The sequence below is a fragment of the Aspergillus lucknowensis genome, assembly GCF_044049455.1.
Source record: "Aspergillus lucknowensis strain CBS 449.75 chromosome Unknown BJX67scaffold_16, whole genome shotgun sequence".
NCBI lineage: Eukaryota > Fungi > Ascomycota > Eurotiomycetes > Eurotiales > Aspergillaceae > Aspergillus > Aspergillus lucknowensis.
The window spans coordinates 169,163-189,103 of NW_027263560.1; the positions used below are offsets into that span (position 1 = coordinate 169,163).

Consider the following 19,941-nt stretch of genomic DNA (forward strand, 5'->3'; position numbering starts at 1 on the left):
CGTCGAATGACTATCACGGATCCAATGCCTTCCTTTGCAACGGTTGGTTTGGTGACTTGCGATGAACTGCTGGCAGAGTGTTGTTTCGGCCAATCGCGAGCCTTCTTTCGTCAAGGACTCTGGCTTGGGAGCTCTCCAGGGCTCGCTCCTCATCACTTTGTTTCAACCCCGACTTCAACCCAAGGCGCTCTTTCCAACCTCCAGAAGATGCCAGAGGTCTCTCAGATGCTGTCTCTTATTGGTGTCGACTCTGCTTGGCTTCCTGATTCCATCTTCCGTCTACTCGATTCCGTCAGACGACGCGACACTAAACGTCCAGCCTGCTCCCTCTAAATGAGACAGACGCTTCGCGTTCGAGAGCCGCAGGCAGCGAATTTCTAGCCTCCGGTTTCACCTGTCACTCTGATATCTCAATTTCCAATCGTTCGATCGCTATAACTTACACCCCCTTGCTCCCCGCTTCTCTGGGTCAGACGAACCCCGGTCTATTTCCAACCCAACGGAGCGCTTCGCGGCTGGCCATTTGCGCTCCAGCCAAGCGTGACGCTTCGACCACATACAGTGTCTTCGTTCGTCCAAATAATTCTCCGCGCTCCTTCGAAGCCACCGGTATCGCCCCCATTGCGTTGTCCGTTGATCATGCTTGTTGTCGACTCTCATGCTCGTTGCCGAACCGCCTTGGTTGCTTGATTGATCGCTCGAGGGGGCGAAACTGAATGCATATGTTGAAGTGGATGGACGAAACCTGATAATCTTTGCCACCAGCCATGATTTCTACAATGGTTCGCCCGGAGGATACCCTTAGGATGCGTCGTTCGTATCGCGACGCAGAGGAGGACGGAAGCAGACAAACCCCCGAACCAATCGCCCTCTCTTCCTCGTCATCGTCGAACACAGAAGGCTCAATCAAGAGTGAAGATGAGATAACACTAGTCAACGGCTCCGTCGGCGATAGCAGCACCATAACGACCAAATCGATTAGCGGTCCGCGACTGCTTTCTCAGGAGGAGACAATCGAACTCGCTCGTCGTGCTGTGGAGAATGGGATCCAAGAAACCAAACGCTCTTTGGCAGGGAGCGAGGCAGTCAGTGATGTGGTGAAGCCGAAGTTGACCATTGACCTGGGCCACTCGAATATTTCTCGCATTCCGGAGCCGGTCGTCGATACTATCAAAGATGAGGTCGAACGGTGTGTAGGATTCAACCAGCTTCCTCGGCTGCATGACGCAACCGGGGTTGTTCCTGCTAGCAAACGTGGGACTGATCTGTATCTAGGCTGTCGTTGTCGAACAACCATTTGTTCCACATCCCGTATCGTTTCGCGGAGTGTTCTCATCTTCGATATCTGAACATCAGAGCCAACAACTTCCGCGAGTTCCCCAAGGGAGTATGTCCACCATTGCCCATCCTCTCTGACCGTCTGCGATCTCTGACCTTTATCTCAGGTGATCAAATTGCCGCTCCTCGAGATATTAGATTTGAGTCGCAACAAAATAAGCCAGCTCCCAGAAGAAATCAAGAAGCTTACGTCTCTTCGAGTTTTGTCGGTGATGCAAAACCGCCTCGATGACCTCCCGATTGGTATATCTGATATGAACAAGCTTCAGATTCTAAAGGTCGTCGGGAATCCGCTGCGATACCCCCTCCGGAGACTATTAGACGCTTCTGAGACTGAAATTGCATCATCATCAACGATGAGCGACAATGAGAAGGAAGTTGCTCTTACGGCTGAACTCAAACGATTCTTGAAGACCCGGCAACCTATTACCGCTCAAGATTTTGACAAGAGCACTGAATTAAGGTTTGTGACTCAACTCGTTCTTCTTGGACCCTTTTTAATTCTCTACCGTTTAGTGACGGCATTCTTGATACACCGAAACCGGTCAAACGGGGAGTGAGCAGTCGTTTCCCGGTGATTCCTAGCACTGGTGATAGCGCCTCTGATCCAAAATCGCCGTCACTTTCACGACCACCTCCGATCCCGCTCAAATCTCATTATCGTATCGCCTCTGGGCACGGGAGTGCTTTCCACAGTGGCTTCCAGCGGTCAGGTCCGATCCCTGGCGTTAATGAACGCAATCGGAGTAACAGTGAGGGCATCATCCAAGCCTCGTTTGCAACGCGCTCTAAGCGCATGGGAGTTATTAGCCGGAAAAACACCGACCTGGGTACCCTAGATGAGATGCGCCCGTACCATAATAGCCATCTCCGCGGCCTCAGCTACGGATCTATCCTCCGCACAAAGCCGTCTCTGAGCAACTCGTCGAGTCCCAGCAGCCCAAGGGAGCGCAGGCGGCCGAGAGACGGGTTCGTAAATAGGATGTCAAGTTTGCCGGAACACAAGGGCGAGTGGGAAGCAGAAGAACCCATCATCAAAAGCGCCAAAGGAATTCTCTTTGCGCTTTTCCAAGTCCAGTCCCATGTCTACTCCTTAATCAACGTCATCAGGCGGGACGAAGAGCGGCGCAATAGTCTCGAAATACTCTTCTACAATGCCTCGACACACGTGGACAGGCTGAACGAAGCTCTGGAAAACGCAGAGAACTCGCGGACCGACGATGCAGAGCCGGTGCAGGCATCATACGAGGCTGTCAAACGGGAATGCGAAACATGTATTGTGGCATACTCGCACGTTGGAGCGCAGCTGCGCAATAGCCTTAACAGAATCGTTGCCAACGGTGACTCGCGTTACGTCCGCTCGTTGATGCTCATGGTATTTGGAAGCGTGATTGAGCTTCGCAACGCGTGTTCAGGCTTGGAGGTCCCTGTGAACAACCAGACACAGTCTGTTAGTAACTCGCAGGTACCCGAAATTCACAAAGAGCCGACGAGCTCTGAGAGGCTCCCTGGCGTAACAGTGACCCCAACGCGGGGGAGAGAGCCATCATTCTCAACGCGCCGGCTCCGCAGCGATACAACAATTCTGCACCCTCAAAGTAATACGAACGGGCCACTACCAGCGTCATCTACCTGTCAATCCGCCGTCAACTCTCCAGGCTTTGCATCCACTCCGTTCAGCTACGGAGCACGAAGTCGATCAAGTAGTAGGTCTAACCATATCAATACCTCTGTGCCATCGTCTCTTGCCACGCCTCGGTCAGGCGAATCGTTTCCCTCGATGCCGACATCGGTAGGACCGCGAATCAACCCTTTGACCGGCTTGGACGAGATAGAAGAGGAGCGCATCTTTGAAAGGATATTCTATCAACTCAGTGCTGCATACACCACAGCACTCCACGCGTTACCCATAGCGCGTCGTCAGTTCGAGGGTAGACTCGCGGAGCAGAACCGAGAATTTGGAGACATTCAGATGTTGTGGAACAATCTCATCCGCCGCTGTCGTGCCTGCGAAGATGTATCCGAAGCGCTTGGACTTCGACTATCTAACATGAAGATCAAGGAGCCAGGTGGGGGAATGCGAAATCAGCGTGAATTCTGGCAGTTATGCAAAGCGTTCATGCAATCATTTGTTGACTTGGTGACTGACATGCGTGAGGTGCGAAACATGCACCTCCTTCCGTCCGAGGTTATTGTAATTCTTCGGCCTGTCCAGAAGGCAAGCAGGGAGGCAGGACGCTTAATCGAAGCCTCGCCATGGTCATATCTTGCTGATCTTGCCCCCGGGAATGGCCCGCAACCCATTTATGGACCCCCCTTACCGTCCCAAAGTCATCAACACCACAGTCATCACCAGCCTCAGCTCAACACAACCCTATCACCCCAATCTATCACTCTTCCCGCCACGCCCCTAAGTGCAGCCCTCGGACCGGCTGCACAAGCAACTATCCCCTCGACGCCTGCTAGTGCATACAGCGACAAATTTTTCGAGGGTGACGTCTTTCAAAGAGCCGACTCCTTGCTTTCAATGCCAAACCAAGCACCATTCTTCACTCGACGATAGTCCGCAAGAGTGCGTACCATACACACACCCGTCACACAAATATCCGACTTCCCATCTTACCCACCTTTACGTCTTCCCGTCATACAAAGGTGGCGTGATCACCCAAGTAACCGTACTTTCTCGAAGTACAGTAGGGCTGGCGGGCTCCCTTCGGCAGGACCGAAGACAGCCCGGACTTGCCCAGCCCGCTCAAATAAACCTGACATCCGGAAGCGTGCATCTACACACATCCCGAATTGACACAGTGCATATGGCAGATGCACGGTACCCATTTTTCCGGGTAGCCCCGGAAGGCTCTCGCCCCAGTAAGACCGCTGACTAGACTTATGAAGATCTGATTTGCTCTTTTTTTTGGGAGATGTGTACCTAATTAGTTGCGTGAGTGATTCCTTTTCTTTGTTCTCCGCTGATTGTGAGGGACGGAGTATAAAATGAAAAGTGAACTTATCTGAATGGTGGCGCAAGAAGGCTCGGTTCGATTCCGGAGTACCTGTGGTTCCGCATAGAAGCATTGCTCTATTCTGTGTATTAAGGATGATGCAATTGAACTTTAGTAATTCATAAACTACAGCTGCTTTATCCCCTGGGTATCTGCCTAACTTGCAAGACGCCTAATCAGATAGTGACCCTCGCAACTGAGAGAAACGTAAAAGTATGCCCAGGATTCTTCATCCCAGGGAAAATTACAACATATGTAAGCAATAGCACGGCTGTAGTCCATTCAACCAGCAACGACTACATCCCTCACATAAGCAAACATCTCACGTGGCTTACTGGCAAAGACACTGTGTCCCGCGCCCCAAAACAGGTGGTACGTTACACCGCGCTCTGAGGCCCATCTACCAGCTTCGGGGACAGGGCAGGCCCCATTTTCCCCGGGATTTTCGGTGTTGGAGCGTGAGGGGTGTGGCGGGGAGGGGGATTTATGGAGATTTAGATTGTGCTTTTGATTGCCTGGACCTGTTCTTGAAGTACTCGTGCTGCTGCTGCTGCCGCTGCGGGGATGGCGGGAGAGAAAAGGTGCAGCATTGTCCGGGTAGAAGGGGCGGTTGATTGGTTGGGAGAAGCCCTGAGCCCCGTGCCATGTCATGTTCTGCAGCGTGAGCTCGGCGCCGTAGTGGTTGAGAAGCATGTCGTACTCGCCGAAGTATATGTGGAGGGATATGTTGTGCGATGTAACCAAATTGGGGAGGATGGAGTAAGCGGGTGCTCGAGGGGATTGGCTGCCTAGCAAGATGTCGAGGATGGTGGAGTTACAGGCAGAGAATGGCGATGGTAATGGTGCTAGGCTTCCAGAGCCAGCAGCTGACGTTGGCGTTGGCGGTATGTTCAATGCAGCCTGGACGTCAGCACGGCCGAAGTACGAGGTTACCAGGGAGAGCGAGTTAACCGCACTACAGTCGTGGCTAACGTCATACACGTCAAAGCAAGACTTGCCTGCCCCGGAGGCGAAATAGTCCATTGCGGTGGAGAAAGTCGCACAGAGTCCGTAGCAGGAGGAGTTCATGATAGACGATCGAACCTCTTCTGACGCTCTTGGGTTGATACTGCAGGCTCCATTGGCAATGTCATCAATATCACGACGCATGCGCCGCAGTCGCCGATGCTTGTAGTTGAGGTCCTCCGGGTTTCCGGGTATGAATATTGTGTTTTCTGGAGGAAACTGGGCTGCCGCTTCCAGGACGTTGTCGAAGCCGCATGTTTCACCTGCTTCTTGGTAAACAGCTAGAATGTCATCCGGGAGCTGAAGAAGGGATTGCTGCGATTCCAAGAATTTTGCAATGGTTACCGTAGACATCGCCGCCGGATTGCCGATTGATGCATCGCCAAGCGTCATGGAACGGAGGTCGATAGGAAATGAATCCTGGTTGTCGACAATGGCGGAGGCAAAATACGGTATGTATATCCCGGCCCACGACTCTCCCATTAAATGCAACTGCTTCGACTGAAGATGGGGGAAGTGCACAAAGAACGATTTCAGCCAGTTGTAAAATTGGGACGTCACAATGTCATTATCGACAGCTGTGTACGGGTGGCTTGCGGTCGAATAGCCCGTCCCGACGGGCTGGTCGATGTACAGAAGATGTCCAAACTTGGACCAAGAGTATGGATTCGCCGCGACACGGGTTGAATTGCCCTGAAAGGAAATCGGACCATTTCCTGTTGTCAATCCGATCAGGGATGAGCACCCGGGCCCTCCATTCAACCACACTTTGCATTTCGCTGTCAGCGCCAACACAGACCTTGTGCAAGGAAACACTAACCGAGTAGATTATCATCGTAGACATGATCTTCCGCCTCAAGAAGCCAGAAAAACAAGTCGTTGCCGGGCTCAGTATTGGGGACTGGAAGTCTCCCAGCCCAGCTGGGAGGTACCGCTGGATTGCCTGGTAGCGAGTGGACTTTAAACCTGGAGATATCGGGAGCTGCATGTGTTGAACCGAAGAAAAAAAGCCAGAACGTCGCCCAGTAAGGGCGCCGAAAAGGATGCATGACGCCAACGCTCACGATGCAGCAGAATAAACCAGACAGTGGTAAAAGCAGTGCGTGCCCTCCAAAGGCAGAACACGCCGGATGCTAGGACGGCCTATATGAAGATTCCGCAGGTATGGGGGTGTTCCAGAAATGAAAAAGAAATGAAGACTCCATGTGGTCGGCCATGTGCGACGAAGGCGATCTAGAAGGCTTCGTGCGGTGTAGATGTTTCTCTCCCAATCCTGACCTCAATAAGCCATCGGCTTTATTGAGGCCCAACGGGGTCACGGCCACCACTGGTCGTCGGATGGCGCACTCCGCCCTGAGAACATCCTATCAAGTTTTATAAAGCTGATGACTGAGTTGCAAATTAGATCAGAAATATGCCAGGACTCATGACCATGCCAAGTGGTGAATCCATTTACCAGCGTAAGGATGGTCAGTTAGTTGTGGAAGATGTGATGGGTATGAAATCAGGCATAGTTGATTCATTATTGCCTTGGCTTCCCAATGTCTTACTTAGTTGAGGTTTCTGGAGCAACGTCTCTTTGTTCGATGCCCTGCAGGTCTCAATGATGTTATTGGGATGTCTGAAACATATCCCAAACCGCAGCACCAACAGGACATCATTATTGCCAGGACACTGATTCCCCAGGCATGAGAAATTCACATGATCTCGGAGCAATGATTATGTAAATCTTCAGGTCCCGTGATTGGATGCGAGAGTCTCTTCTTCGATTTCCCGCATGATGCTTCCCACCCCCGTCACACTTCGATCCTGCTTCAGGTGGTTGCTGAGAATACCAATCGAGGAGATGATCACATATCCTCTCCAGCGCCGCCACTGCACTGCAATGATGAAATCGTACGTCACAACGAAGCGATGATGGGTCAATTGCCCGCTATGGCCCGTCCGTCGCGATCGGATCTTGCCTCCTCCATTGCCGCTTCTCCCAGCCCTAACGAGGGCCCCAACGCTTTAATCTGAATGAACAGAAATTGCCATTTTGCTGGCTTCCGAAGGATCCGAAACGAAGTCTTCGTGGAAAGCTCTTGGTCTAGCCAAATTGGCTTCCAATTGAATCCCGATCCGTCCAGATCCATGCTGAAAATAATGAGGCGGCCTACCATACGGTGTGAAGATTAGACAAGCTTGATGGCAAAGTGAGGCGGTAGACGAGCATGCTTTGCCGCCCCCCATTCGTTTGGAGTCCGAGGAGACCAAAGCACATGATTTTCATGACTGGACCTTGATGATTTTGACGGGACGAGGTGGGCTGAGACTGAGAGTCGAGGCCATTCAGCAGAATGATTACCTGAGGCACAGGTCTTGCACACCGGTCAATGGCACTCTCCGAATAGCCAGTGGTTAAAATTCCCGTCCCGTGGCTCTCTTTCAGGGAGAGGCGACGCTGAGATCCATTGACCGGCGCAGATGATGGGATCGAACTGTCGCGCCACGGAGCATTAACTATCATTTAGTCATGAGTCAACAAGATCGCTCTCGAGAGCGGGTAAATCCTAATCAGAAGCAACGTGTAACGCGATAGCACGAATCCCGCAGGAACCACCACCCACGCTTCTCGATTACTGCCCGAAATGTCGGTGACAAGAACGGGTCTCAACAACTCCAGAGCGAGAACCAGAAAATCCATCAAGCCAATTGCTCAGGAATCCCACGGTTGCCAACTCATGATACGAGGAGCGGCTGGCCAGGGGAAAAAAGCAGCCGTGCAGCAAACCAACGCAGCATATAATCCTTTGTAGGCCATTGTGTGTGAGAATCGAAGCTGATCGGCATGTTCCGAGCACAATTCGAAAAGCCGAATGCAGTCAATTAGATGAGCTTGCTCAACAAGGCGCCCAAAGTGCGCGAGAGAGTTGAGAACGGGACTGGGAATGCTCATTCCTGCTCCCTTCTTTTGAAGAATTGCGTTCGGCCTCCTGTTAGCTGGAAGGAAAAAGCAATACACCGCGGATCGGTCTGCTTCTCTCCCCAGTTGTCCTTCACTGCACCAACGCGGCAAGTTGCATCACTCAGTAGTAGTTTCTTTCCCTGAGTCCATGGGCTGGACACAGTCTTTTGTTGACTGTCTTGTTGGAAGGGTTGGGGTTGAATTGGAGCATTGTCCAAGGACATTCTCCGCTCCGGGCTCCAATCTCAAGTTTCTCTCTCCGGCCGCGTCAAGACGGTCAAGTCCAACTTGAAGCTTCTCCGTCACCATCCCCGTTTTCGGATAGTGGCATCGACTGTGTGTCCAGCACACGCCTTGGCTTCCTCCTGCTGCTCCGGAGTCGTGGATGTGCAGCAGGGATTTCCGTGGAGTCCCCAAATGCCAGTTCTGCGCCTCTGTCTCTCTCCAAGAGAAGTCGAGGCGGCCACAGATTGCTCTTTTCCTCCTCCCACGCTGCGGGAACTCGGGACCAGCCCTCTGCTCCCTCTTTGATGCTTGCAGCAAAGCCTCACTCTTTTTCTTCTCGCACTGCAAATTTCCCTTTCTTTCTGGGAAAAAAAGTACTCCTTTATTTTCCAGTCTTTCTCTTTGCTTTGCCCTGTATTATTTTCTGGCATTGCATTCCAGCCGCTGTTCTCGTTCCCATCATCAGAACGTCTTCAGGTCATAATTGGAACCCCCTTCTTTGTTCTCAATCTCATCCTCTATACCATACCCCCATCAATTCGCACTTCTGCGACCAGAATTGTTCCTCTTAGTCCCCATTTCTCCGGTTTCATGTCTAGAGAAAAGTAGTATGTCTTCCTTTATGCTGTTATTTGCTATATGTGTGCTCCTTATCCCAGTTCCAGGCTCCTTCCTTGTCTCTCTTCGCTGATCTCCTGCTGCTGCTAAGAAGTACTATACTTCTCGTCAAAGAAGTCGCTGCCAGCGCCCTTGTTTGCCTTCCTTTGGCTTACATTGCCTGCATTTTCCCAACTTTTTTCTACTCCTCCCTCTTGAACCTCAGCTCCGGCGCGCTTTGACTTTCTGCTTCTGCCCTCCAGCATTTTTGGCCCTTGATCGCTGTTGCTTTTTTTCTGCTTGGGCAGGGTGACCCTTTCTGCCTACAGCTGGTTAAGCAGCCTGCTAGAATCTGAAGAAAGAAAGGAAGCAATCGTACAGCGGGAGAACGGAAGAACAAGAGGTCCCAGGAGGGAGCCAGTCCACTATTGGCATATCTAGTCGATTGTCTTTGAGGTCGGCAATTTTACAATCCACTACAGTCACCTACAAGTAAGTTCTGAAGTATTTCTCCCTCTCTCCCTCACCTTGTTTTTCTCTTCTACCTCAAGCAAGGACTGACGAACGGACACTTGGGAAGGGATCTATCCTCCTCTTCGGACGATCAGCCCAACAACGGGGTGAGGACCACCGACTGTGCCTTGCGTCGGCCAGAATAAGGAGTCGCTCGTGACCCTGACAACAACTCAACAGACTTTATTGCACCTAGTCTTGTTTCAATTCTCCTTCGTCGTCCTCCCTTCAGACACCCCCCGGCAATCTATCCACCGCCGTTCCGGGGTCAGGTGCGTATGGAAAATGGACCTCCAAAAGACAAAAGAACCCCGTCGAGATGCGCCGGCCAAGCAAGATGAGGGCACGGAATGCCCTTTAGAGCCGTATAAAGGAAACAGCCACTCCAAGGATTCGCCCAAGAACGATTCGCTATCTCGCCACCCGGACACGAACCACGCTAAAGAATCTCCAGATGGAGGACGTCGGCCGCAGAAGAGTGGCTCGTGCTCTCAAGAGCCAGATCACGCTTCAACACCCGCGGTGGCCCCCTGCGCGCCGACAACTATCCAGTCTGGACAGTCTCTGCCCTCGTCAAAGGCGATTAACGTACCACCGGCTTTAGGTCTTGGCTCCAGGGAGATGAGACTGTTGGTCGCAGCAAATCGGCACCCGCCAGTCACCAAAGGCACGTTGAGCGAGCTCGACCTCCCCTGCATCATGAGCAATATCAATCTTCGGATGGATGCCAACTTCGACCGTGATCTCCATTTTAAACCTGATCTCGACGGTGAGAAGGGCAGGAAGAAACGGAAGGACGCCGCAGACTATTGGGAGGCAATGGCTGTTGAGATTAGTATCTACGCGTTCTGTGCATCGTGCGGAATGGAAGATTTGTCCCAGGATAGTTTTCAAGATGAGCGACACAGTTTCGAGCCCCGACTTCCCGCCTTATTCGAAACTTTGCAAGACGTCCTCAAAACTCTTGTTCCGGAGCGCGACCATACCAGCATTATGCAGAACCTCGAGGTAGCCCTGCTGATGCAACAAATCCAGAAAGGCGTACTTGACATGATTGGGGTTGCGAAATGGCTTGCAGCGCTTCTCAAGACGCATTGCGCCCCAATGCGGGATGAATGGGCCGATCGCATGGTCGACCAGATTACCTCAGGTTCGCAGTCGCAGAACGCGACAGAAATAGTCCGCGGTCTTCAGACTTTGTTCGCTATCCTTGAGGCCATGAAGTTGGATGTTGCCAACCATCAGATACGTGCATTCCGTGTCCTCCTCGTCGAAGACACCATCCCTTTTCTTCAGGAATACTTCAAAAGCAAGATTGAGCGTGACAACTTCCGGGTGGAGTCTTCTCGACTCTGGTACCAGGGCCTCCTTGAACGAGAGCTGCGCCGAATGGAGAATCCCACTCAGACGGATGGCTTCGGGCCACTTTCGCTTCTTCTCCAAGGGCTGAGCGAGCTTCTGCTTCAATTCAATAGTCCCGACGGCTTCCCGGAGACCTTCGTCTTCGACTCCGACCGCTTGTGGGGCTTGCGGGCGTGTTTGCAAAACGCCATCAGCCTCGAGATCTGTTGGTACATCCTTGGATCTTATGTCCAGTCTCAGAAACGGACCATCCCTGCTCCCGCACAGACATACGCCACCTTCCGGTCTCGAATCGGGACTTTAATGGAAGAAAACGAGGACTGCACCCGCGGATCGCCCAGGTGGCTGAAGAACGTGCGTTGCATTGCTTTGGAGATTTCTCGGTTTGCTAGCATAGCGTGCTGTGGAGATGCCACAATCTCGGACGATGCCATTCTACAGATTGAGGGAATGTTGGAGTGGCACCTCTCAAATGAAGAGGGGCTGTTCCAATCTTTTCAAAGCCCGCTTCGGAAGAAGTTACTCGATGCAACACTCGGTTTGGCGAAGAGATATCTCAATATGTCACCGCTTGCCATTTGCGAGGCACAACGACATCCTCCCCACTCGCCCATCGACCAGCAACACTACGATATCGAGAGGATATCAATGCGACTGGCGCACATCGGTGTGCTGCACTGGAGAGTATGGGCACCCATACTCTATGTCCGCGAGCGTGTGCCCCCGACTGAGGAGTCGATGTTTCAAGCGGAGCGTGAGATGGCTTACGATCGGCTCCTATTTTAATATCTTTTACGAGGTCGGCATTTTGACTCGGGGAAAGCGTTTAAGCATTTCCCTTCCATTCTTTTCCTTCCCTTATGATATGCAGTTTAGCGTGGTGCATGGCAGTCCTCATGGCGTCTGGGCATATATTCACCTGTCGGGCGGAGTTGGTGTTGGGATCACATGTTGTTGGAATAGATAGTTTTTATTTTCATACTGTACGATAATCATCATCAATGCAGTGGCCTAATTATCTCCAAAAATACGAAGGCACAAACCTCAAGGCTTCCGTGCTGTTTGGCTTACGTAATCTCAGCGCCCTTGCTGCGACACCAGGATATAAAAAAACAGTCTCTAGAATTCAAAGGTATCTGAACTCAGGAGCTTCTAGGTCTCGACAGCAGAGATGACATAGCTAGAAATGCGCCTCACACTTCCCCTTCTCAAACTCCAAACTACCAACCTGTCTGCTCCTCTATCGTCATTATCATGGCTCTCCACCCTGAAAGCAAAGCAGTTGCAACATATAGCCCAGAAAACAGGCCTCCCTTCCTCGGGTACAAAGCCTGTTCTTATTCATGGCCTGGAAAATGGTCTAGCCCCGTACCTGTCTGAACACCTGGGAAAGAAAAAGAATGTGAACGAAAAGGAAAAAGACGAAGAAAACGGAATGAGCATCCTGAGCATTGACATGGGAATTCGAAACCTTGCCTTTGCGCATTTACGCTGTCCTCCTTCTCTGCACGGCGGGTTTTTAGCTCTACCTTCGCCGGGAGGGAAATTACAGCGCGAAACACCTCGACGGGATAACGACGAGGACAGGCTTGTCCTGAACGCCTGGAGACGGGTCTCACTCCCGCTTTCTCGGCCATTTTCGAGAGAGGAGTTTGAGGCGTATCTTGATGGATCTTTTCAATTCTCCCACGTGAACACGCAGGGACACTCCCGGCCTCAATTTTCATCTCTAGAGTCTGAGCTTAATCTTACCGCCGCGTCGGTATCTAGCTCAAAGAAGAAGAAAGCAGGAGAGAAAGAGCGAGAGAGGGAATCTTTCTCCCTAGCCATCTACGCTGAACATGCTCACAGTATCATGTCAACTCTACTGGCCCGGTACAATCCGACACATATCCTGATTGAGCGCCAGCGGTTCCGATCTGGTGGCGGCGCGGCGGTTCAGGAGTGGAGCTTGAGAGTCGGGGTGTTTGAGGGGATGATTTGGGCTGTGCTTCACTCGTTACGGCAGCTCCACCAACAGATTGATCTTAAAAATGGTGGGGGAGAGCAGTGGCCGAAAGTTGTTAGTATTGAGCCGGGGAGGATAGGGCGGTATTGGGCACCTCTATCAGTGTCTGCCTCCACATCTGGCCCGCCGGATGCAAGTTCGGCAATCACACGGAAATCGAGGACGAAACAAGTCACAACCTCAAGTCGAGAAGGCAAGAAGCTAAAAATCGATTCTGTTGGCTCTTGGCTTGAAAATGCTTCTTTGTTGGTAGGCCGCGACGGTGCTGAGCCGTGGGCAGACGCATACCTCTCAAAGTGGAAGAGGGGGAAATCAGCCAGGAAAGGATCAAAGAGGGGAGTAATTGAGACGAAAAGCGGTGGTAGTGCTGATATTGGCAAATTAGATGATCTAGCAGATTGTCTAGTCCAAGGAGTTACTTGGTTGGAGTGGGAGGGGATGAAGGTCAGGGTTGCGAGGGATGGGATTCATGCTGCTGGGCTTGATCTTTCTTGACGTTTTTTGTTTGGCCGCCTTGGATTTTACAGTTGCTGTTGGCACGGCTTACTCGTTCTTCTGTTCGTTTTGTTAAACTTATGATACCCCGTTTACTTCAGCGTTGTTGCATCCAAGGTTGCATTGTCGAGCTGCTCGGCTGGGTGGCTGTACATAGAGGCAGTGGGATTTCAGCTCGGGGGCCAATCAGCGTCCATACGCAACTTTATAGTACCTATACTCTGTTTTATAAGCGCATATCAAGAAAGTGTATGCTCTCAGTTAGACCCATGCGAGGCGGGCTAACAAGGGGTTGACCTTGCAATCGAGCCAAGCATGAACCGAGGGATTTTCGCGTGAATGCACTTAGACAAGCAAAGAAATAGTTTACTTGTAGAACCCGAAATGCGGCACCCTACACGAAGAGAAGAGAGCCATAGAACCTTACTCCGAAGAAATGAAGAGATGGAAAGCTGGACAAGTCTGGATGCTGCCCTAATAAGATAAATTGAATAGGCATGACGCCTGCGTATCATGCCCCGATCCCCGCAATCGTAATGCCTAGCTCCTGGGTGACAAATGAATCTCCAATCCTGTCCTTCACCCAAGTTAGATCCCACGACGATGCCTCTGCGTAGGGAAGGGGAGACGACTGGTCACGAAGCCGGTGGGCTTGGCCACGCCGCTGCCGTATCCTGGGATGGTGCCGTTGTTGGGAGGGACGGTTGGGTAAAGAGCGGAAGGAGGGGTCGGCGTGGAGGTGGACGTCGGAACAGGGCCGTTGCCATTGTCTTCATCTTCATCCTTGTCGCCGTCCCCGTCACCGTGACCGTGACCGTGACCGTGACCGGGTCGATGAGGTGGATGATGAGGGTGGCTAGGGCGGTCCGTCTGCTCAGGAAGTGTGGCGACGTGGTGATTGTTTTTGGGCTCGGTGTAGGTAGCTGAAGGCAGAGCAGTCTAAGCTGTCAGTACGCATTTTGTGGAAAAGTTAGGGTTAAAATTACCACAGTGACGGTAAAAGATTCGGTGATTGTAACAGTAGCCGGAGATTCGCAGCCAACAGTGCCTGACCCAGAGCCATCCGAGGCAGTGGCAGAAGTTGGAACCGGACGAACGGTGTAGGTCAAAGTCGTGGTTGAGGTGAGCGTGGTGTCAACGCCAGAGGAAGGTACCTAGAGCTGCTTGTTAGCCGCAGTGACCGATGTTTTGCAAGCCGAAGGACATACGTTGTCAGTCTCAGTCGCAGTAGAGATGTCAGTGTTATCAGCACCCGGAGAAAGAGTCTATAGTCGTCAGCCAATCGTCATTTGAATGTCTTGTGTTGGAAATAGGTACCTCGTAGACGGTCTCGGTGCGAGTAGAAGTCTTGTAAATGGTGGTTGTGATAACACTGGTCGTCGTAACCGTGCCCACGGTGGACGTAACCGTCACAGCTTCGCTGGGTCCCTCAGTCTCATACTCAGGAGGAGTAGGAGATACCGGAGTAGATGGAGAGGTGGGCGCAGGGGTCGGATAGACGGTGATATAGCTGGTTGAGGTCGTCTGATTGAGGTATCTGGGCTGGAAGAGCTTGTCATGACGAACATGATGGCCGCGGGCAGCCTCGCAGGCCGCAACAAGAGCACCCAGAAGGGCAACAGAGACCTTGGGAAGCTGCATTGCGAGATTCTCGACAGTCAATGCCCGATTTCGAGGTGTTCTTGTGAACGAAAGTAAAACTGCGAAGTCAATTCGCGAAGTAAACAAGCCGAAGGAGTGAATGGAAGGAATGAACGTGTCACTGACACTGGAAGCACAGGAACGAGAGAGCGGACTCTACCAGAGAGGAGCGACAAAGAGGTGAAGAGAAAAGAAAAGAAGGAGATAGAGAGAGTGAAGGAGAAGAAGAGGTGCGTTTGAACTTATCTGGGGACGAGCAGATCTGAGACAACCCCAGTGGTGGCCAGATCCTATTCTGGAGAGACCTCATGTGTGACAATATCCAACTAAGAATAAGAAGTGAAGAAATTCACCAAGGATGCTCCCTGATTCGATTTGCTTCTTGTTCTTGATGGCAGAGATACAACCATTGGATCCATCACGAAAGCCATGGCTTGATGAGACAGTTTCACATTTGCTTCTGCCCCACCCCTTCCATGCTTTATCAGCGTCTTTCCCACCTCGAATGGGGCTGTGGCTCGACACAGACAAAGGAGAGGGAGGATGGCGCACGGAACTTCCGTGAGCAATCCCACCCACCCTTCGACAAGGGTTGGGGTCTGGAACATCTCCCAAAGACGGGCCGCTAGCAAGGTCGACTTCGGAGTGCGTCTTCTTGTCGATCAGGAATGGCGTTGATCTCGAAGTATCTTCCCCAAGGGGGGTCATCGATCTTACCTAGGATCACCATTCTCTCAGTAAGAGCTCAGAATCGGTCTTTTCTCCGAGGCAGGTCTCAATGCATCATCGCCGAAGGCCACCAGCGACAATTGACCTGCTTTATCCCAAGGACAACATCAATGGTTGTGTTTTCGGCTTCTCCGGCTCGGGAGCAATTGGGGCCAGTGTTTCAGACCCAGAGTGGCTTTGAGCCGACTTCGACTCCGAAGAATCACAGCCACTTCATTTCGCAAAGGACCAATTGCGTTTTGAGTTACAATGGTTTCATCTCTCTCAGTTCCAGAAACCAGAAGTGAGTGACGACTTCCCGGTGACTTTCTTGCGGCATCCCATATTTGCGGACTCTTCGGCACAGCTTCGCTCGATATACTGTTCGCGGTTGGACACCCCAATGCTAAATCGTTTCACCTTCAGGAGGCACATACTTCATTGGATCTCATTCTGAAACCTCCCAGTGTTCCCATCACCCGATTCATTAGAGCTTCAACGGCGCGACATTGGAGCTCATTCTTTGACGCCCCGCTCGGAGAGCTCCTGAGACTGAAGTGAGATCGTCGCCGGTCGAAGGCCTCACAATCGATCTGCAACCCTTGCATTCGGTCGACCTTCAAGATGAACCCCTCATTTCCAACTCTCCGGGCGCAATATCGTTCCGCCCTGAAACGCTTCGCCGAGTCAACCAAGCACTTTGAAGTTGTCACATCCGTGACCCTCGAACCCCACCAACAATCCTCTGTCCCGGAAGTCGTCTATGTGCTCGACTCGTCATTTAATCCGCCCACATTGGCGCACCGCCACATTGCAAGTTCTGCTATTCTAGAAAATATCGGGAAGCCCGCGCGTCTTCTACTGTTGCTTTCGACGCAAAATGCGGACAAACCTTCGAAACCGGCCTTGTTTGAGGACCGGTTGATTATGATGCAGCTCTTTGCCCACGACCTGGTGGCGTTTTTACGATCTGGTATCCCGGCTGCGGATCATGGGAGGATACCTTTAGTCGACATTGGTGTCACTAAGAAGCCTTACTTTATGGACAAGGCGGTAGAAATTGAATCAGCGGGGATCTATCCCCCAAACCTCGAGCAGGTCCATCTTACTGGCTACGATACCCTAATACGGATCTTTAACCGTAAGTATTATCCACCGGAACACACTCTGCGGCCACTCGAGCCTTTCCTTTCTCAACACCAACTGAGAGTTACCATGCGCCCGGATAGTGAGTGGGGAAGCAGAGCCGAACAGGAGGCCTATCTTGCCGACATAGCCCAAGGACGGCGGGAGAGCGAGGGTGTAAAGCCGGAATGGGCTCAGCGCATCCACCTTGTGGAGGGGAAGAGGCCCGAAGAGAAACCCGTGAGTTCAACGAGAGCGCGAGAGGCCGCCCAGACGAACTCGGGAGATCTCGAGTGGCTGGTCCCCCAGAAAGTCAGGGACTTCATCCTCTCGGAGCGACCTTACTCGAAATAGATGCTCTTCATATTCACACCATTCACACGCAACGATATAACACAGTAACCGACCTAACACCGTGACTATGCAACCCACATATACTAGTTATACATCCAAACATTCCGCGGAGATCATACAAGAAGAGAAACTCCTTCAGTGCACCAATTTATTCTTCTTCCCCATTTTCCCTTTTTCCAAGGGTGTAAGCCAAGCCTCCGCCCACCATGTTGGCCAAGCAGAGTCCCATTGTCGCTCCTCGCGTGATGCCCCGAGCACCCCATTTCTTCATGAATGGTTGATTCCGTCGACCGGCAAGTAGAAGGTAGAGCCCAGACCATGCGGCGCTAATGCCAGCGCTATCGGTCTTAAAGCCTTGGACGTTTGCGTAACTTGTGAAGAGAAGGACGGGTGGGAAGAGCATCGGCAGTGCCTGGAAGGGACGCATGTACTGTGCCGTGATTAGGGTGGCGAGGAGCGTCGGAGGGAATGGATTCTCTGTCAGGTCATTAAATGTTAGCAGAACTGCTGGCTATGATGAGCGATTGTTGCTCACCTCCCCATGCTCTGAACCTCTGCACGAAGGTCGCTGTGGCTTCTTCCACAGCTGAGTCTTTACCACCCATGGAGAAATTGATAAGATTCCAAAACTATAGGGTCGAGAACGAAGCCGACTGACTTCGAGACAAGCTCTTAACTGTGTTGGATAAAACCAGAGAAACATGGAAAGCTTGGGAGAGCTTCCATGTCAATTCACCGCCCAGCGAGGCCTCTGCCGGGCCCTAGCGCAAGAGAGGAACCCCCAGAATCTCACCACGTTTATCAATCACCATATCTCCGCCAACCTCGATTCTCTCCACCCGTCATTTCTACCAACCGCTTCACCTCCCATCGCTCAAATACCGTCCAGAGGTTTGGTGGAAAATCTGGCCAACAACCGCCCACTGAGTTGCGCTACGCTTTGTTTTCGCCCCTCTTATCGACGGTACGGCGTTGGATCCGCAATCTCGATCTCCGAAGCAGACGGGAAATACAATATTGAGCATTTATCAAACCTTTTGAGAGGCTCCTTCAACAATGCCGTCGGCCACAGCGTCAGGGGCGGACACTGGGAGCGGCTCCGCGAAATCTCGGGAACACAACCAAGGCAACCAAGACCGCAAATACACACCAGAGCAGAAAGCGGCCGTGCTTCGGATACGAAAATGCTCTGCAACAGCGTTCTACGAGATTTTGTCTTTGGAAAAGACAGCTACAGATAGCGAGATCAAGAAGTCGTACCGGAAACTGAGTTTGTTGACACATCCAGATAAGAATGGGTATGATGGGGCCGACGAGGCCTTCAAGAGTAAGCTGGTTTGCAGCCCATTCGACTCGAGGGATTTTTGTCTAATGATGCATGATAAAAGTGGTTTCGCGTGCGTTCCAGGTTCTGTCGGATGCGGAGAAGAAGGCCAAGTATGATAAGTTTGGCGGAGATCCGGATAGTAGATTCCCACCGACGGGTGGTGCAGCTGGTGCGTCGCCTTTCAGTGGGTTTTCTAGTGGCGGTTTTCCCAGAGGGACAGGTGGACCCGCATTTGAAGAGGAGATATCGCCGGAGGAGCTGTTTAATCGGTTCTTTAATGGTGGGCTTGGTGGCGGCGGGTTTGGACCATTTGGTATGGCTACATCAGGATTCAGAAATGGGTTGAGGTCTGTTACTGATATGGATTGCAGGCGGTCCTCAGTTTGTCTTCAACATGGGAGGCGGTCCCGGATTTAGAGTTCACCAGTTTGGAGGATCTCGACCTCGAAGACGACCTCGCGAAAATCCAGAGTCACAGCCCGCACCATCGATCTGGGCTACATTCCAGCAGTTCCTACCATTAATCCTCCTCTTTGTTCTCCCACTGATCTCCTCCCTTTTCTCCGGCTCTCCTACACCGGCTGGTCCCTCCTATCGATTCGAAGCCGTATCACCACATACAATGCAACGAACAACACCGAAGCTCAATATAGACTATTTTGTCAACCCCAGAGACGTTGACGACTACAACACTCGAAAATTTCGCAGTCTAGACCAACGAGTGGAAGTAGACTACGTGAGCAAACTCCGATATGAGTGCGAGAGCGAGATACTTGCCCGTGACCGGATCATCCAGGATGCACAGGGCTGGTTCTTCCCAGATGTAGAGAAGATTAAAGCTGCAAGATCCATGGAGCTTAGAAGTTGTCGGCGACTAGATTCCCTAAAAGGGAAATATTAAGTTGGGCTGATGGGTTCTGAACTTTCGTGCTTTTCTCTTTTACTTTTCTTCCCTTGTCTTTCAACCATTGTCATTGTTTATTCTCCTGCCTGAACTTCTGTGTGTTGTTGAGATGTCAACGAGTGTGATCAGCGGCGTTGCATTGGCGAACTCGTCAATAATGTTGAAAACAAAAGACCATTTCCAAAGTCAAGAACTGAAATCGGGGCTCCGAGTCCAAGGAGTGAGCCGTGGTGTGGGCTGCGGAGATCAACGCGGGCAGGAACCCCCGACCCGACTTAGTAATATTGACTGCGGCGAACCCCAGCGATCATGACAGAATCCCGCCTCATGACCAGCATCCCACTGCCTTTTCTCTGGCAGGCCCTTCGCTTCGTTGTTTTTTGGGACCTG

At 51.7% G+C, this 19,941-nt stretch overlaps 8 protein-coding genes across 8 annotated transcripts; 5 read left to right on the forward strand and 3 right to left on the reverse strand.

Moving 5' to 3' along the window:
* The first annotated feature begins 552 nt into the window (after positions 1 to 552).
* BJX67DRAFT_70608 (putative cell morphogenesis protein Sog2) lies at positions 553 to 4,262 on the forward strand. Its single transcript, XM_071035329.1, has 4 exons — positions 553 to 1,189; positions 1,276 to 1,387; positions 1,446 to 1,801; positions 1,855 to 4,262. The coding sequence occupies exons 1-4, from the start codon at positions 768 to 770 to the stop codon at positions 3,899 to 3,901; spliced, it is 2,937 nt and encodes a 978-aa protein (XP_070886904.1). The 5' UTR covers positions 553 to 767; the 3' UTR covers positions 3,902 to 4,262.
* Positions 4,263 to 4,517: 255 nt separating this feature from the next.
* On the reverse strand, positions 4,518 to 6,947 carry cp9 (putative serine carboxypeptidase). The gene is made up of 2 exons (XM_071035328.1): positions 6,166 to 6,947; positions 4,518 to 6,112 (listed from the first exon to the last, which is right to left on the reverse strand). Exons 1-2 carry the CDS (start codon positions 6,392 to 6,394, stop codon positions 4,623 to 4,625), a joined length of 1,719 nt encoding a protein of 572 aa, XP_070886905.1. The 5' UTR covers positions 6,395 to 6,947; the 3' UTR covers positions 4,518 to 4,622.
* A 2,472-nt stretch (positions 6,948 to 9,419) lies between these two features.
* BJX67DRAFT_70623 (TCP11 family protein) lies at positions 9,420 to 12,019 on the forward strand. The gene is made up of 2 exons (XM_071035330.1): positions 9,420 to 9,618; positions 9,695 to 12,019. Exon 2 carries the CDS (start codon positions 9,913 to 9,915, stop codon positions 11,773 to 11,775), a length of 1,863 nt encoding a protein of 620 aa, XP_070886906.1. The 5' UTR covers positions 9,420 to 9,618; positions 9,695 to 9,912; the 3' UTR covers positions 11,776 to 12,019.
* Positions 12,020 to 12,123: 104 nt separating this feature from the next.
* On the forward strand, positions 12,124 to 13,648 carry BJX67DRAFT_70650 (uncharacterized protein). Its single transcript, XM_071035332.1, has one exon. It carries the CDS (start codon positions 12,176 to 12,178, stop codon positions 13,490 to 13,492), a length of 1,317 nt encoding a protein of 438 aa, XP_070886907.1. The 5' UTR covers positions 12,124 to 12,175; the 3' UTR covers positions 13,493 to 13,648.
* A 1-nt stretch (position 13,649) lies between these two features.
* Positions 13,650 to 15,286, reverse strand: BJX67DRAFT_70662 (uncharacterized protein). The gene is made up of 4 exons (XM_071035333.1): positions 14,810 to 15,286; positions 14,701 to 14,757; positions 14,479 to 14,646; positions 13,650 to 14,431 (listed from the first exon to the last, which is right to left on the reverse strand). The coding sequence occupies exons 1-4, from the start codon at positions 15,131 to 15,133 to the stop codon at positions 14,081 to 14,083; spliced, it is 900 nt and encodes a 299-aa protein (XP_070886908.1). The 5' UTR covers positions 15,134 to 15,286; the 3' UTR covers positions 13,650 to 14,080.
* An 867-nt stretch (positions 15,287 to 16,153) lies between these two features.
* On the forward strand, positions 16,154 to 17,394 carry BJX67DRAFT_70646 (nicotinate-nicotinamide nucleotide adenylyltransferase). Its single transcript, XM_071035331.1, has one exon. It carries the CDS (start codon positions 16,466 to 16,468, stop codon positions 17,318 to 17,320), a length of 855 nt encoding a protein of 284 aa, XP_070886909.1. The 5' UTR covers positions 16,154 to 16,465; the 3' UTR covers positions 17,321 to 17,394.
* A 74-nt stretch (positions 17,395 to 17,468) lies between these two features.
* BJX67DRAFT_380488 (uncharacterized protein) lies at positions 17,469 to 17,925 on the reverse strand (the record flags this gene model as incomplete). Its single annotated transcript, XM_071032800.1, has 2 exons — positions 17,469 to 17,797; positions 17,856 to 17,925. The coding sequence occupies 2 exons, from the start codon at positions 17,923 to 17,925 to the stop codon at positions 17,469 to 17,471; spliced, it is 399 nt and encodes a 132-aa protein (XP_070886910.1).
* Positions 17,926 to 18,123: 198 nt separating this feature from the next.
* BJX67DRAFT_351640 (J domain-containing protein) lies at positions 18,124 to 19,880 on the forward strand. The gene is made up of 3 exons (XM_071028923.1): positions 18,124 to 18,647; positions 18,709 to 18,960; positions 19,019 to 19,880. Exons 1-3 carry the CDS (start codon positions 18,377 to 18,379, stop codon positions 19,546 to 19,548), a joined length of 1,053 nt encoding a protein of 350 aa, XP_070886911.1. The 5' UTR covers positions 18,124 to 18,376; the 3' UTR covers positions 19,549 to 19,880.
* Positions 19,881 to 19,941: the final 61 nt, after the last annotated feature.

Bases quoted from the DNA above. Each gene is read 5' to 3' on its own strand.
- BJX67DRAFT_70608 (XM_071035329.1), top strand. From the start codon at position 768: ATGATTTCTACAATGGTTCGCCCGGAGGATACCCTTAGGATGCGTCGT. The intron at 1,388-1,445 runs GTATGTCCACCA...CCTTTATCTCAG, and splicing joins TCCGCGAGTTCCCCAAGGGA to GTGATCAAATTGCCGCTCCT. The intron at 1,802-1,854 runs GTTTGTGACTCA...TCTACCGTTTAG, and splicing joins GACAAGAGCACTGAATTAAG to TGACGGCATTCTTGATACAC.
- cp9 (XM_071035328.1), bottom strand. From the start codon at position 6,394: ATGCATCCTTTTCGGCGCCCTTACTGGGCGACGTTCTGGCTTTTTTTC. The intron at 6,113-6,165 runs GTTAGTGTTTCC...CGAAATGCAAAG, and splicing joins CTACGATGATAATCTACTCG to TGTGGTTGAATGGAGGGCCC.
- BJX67DRAFT_70623 (XM_071035330.1), top strand. From the start codon at position 9,913: ATGGACCTCCAAAAGACAAAAGAACCCCGTCGAGATGCGCCGGCCAAG.
- BJX67DRAFT_70650 (XM_071035332.1), top strand. From the start codon at position 12,176: ATGCGCCTCACACTTCCCCTTCTCAAACTCCAAACTACCAACCTGTCT.
- BJX67DRAFT_70662 (XM_071035333.1), bottom strand. From the start codon at position 15,133: ATGCAGCTTCCCAAGGTCTCTGTTGCCCTTCTGGGTGCTCTTGTTGCG. The intron at 14,758-14,809 runs GTACCTATTTCC...TGACGACTATAG, and splicing joins GCACCGAGACCGTCTACGAG to ACTCTTTCTCCGGGTGCTGA. The intron at 14,432-14,478 runs GTAATTTTAACC...CTGACAGCTTAG, and splicing joins AATCTTTTACCGTCACTGTG to ACTGCTCTGCCTTCAGCTAC.
- BJX67DRAFT_70646 (XM_071035331.1), top strand. From the start codon at position 16,466: ATGAACCCCTCATTTCCAACTCTCCGGGCGCAATATCGTTCCGCCCTG.
- BJX67DRAFT_351640 (XM_071028923.1), top strand. From the start codon at position 18,377: ATGCCGTCGGCCACAGCGTCAGGGGCGGACACTGGGAGCGGCTCCGCG. The intron at 18,648-18,708 runs GTAAGCTGGTTT...GCATGATAAAAG, and splicing joins GGCCGACGAGGCCTTCAAGA to TGGTTTCGCGTGCGTTCCAG. The intron at 18,961-19,018 runs GTATGGCTACAT...TATGGATTGCAG, and splicing joins CGGCGGGTTTGGACCATTTG to GCGGTCCTCAGTTTGTCTTC.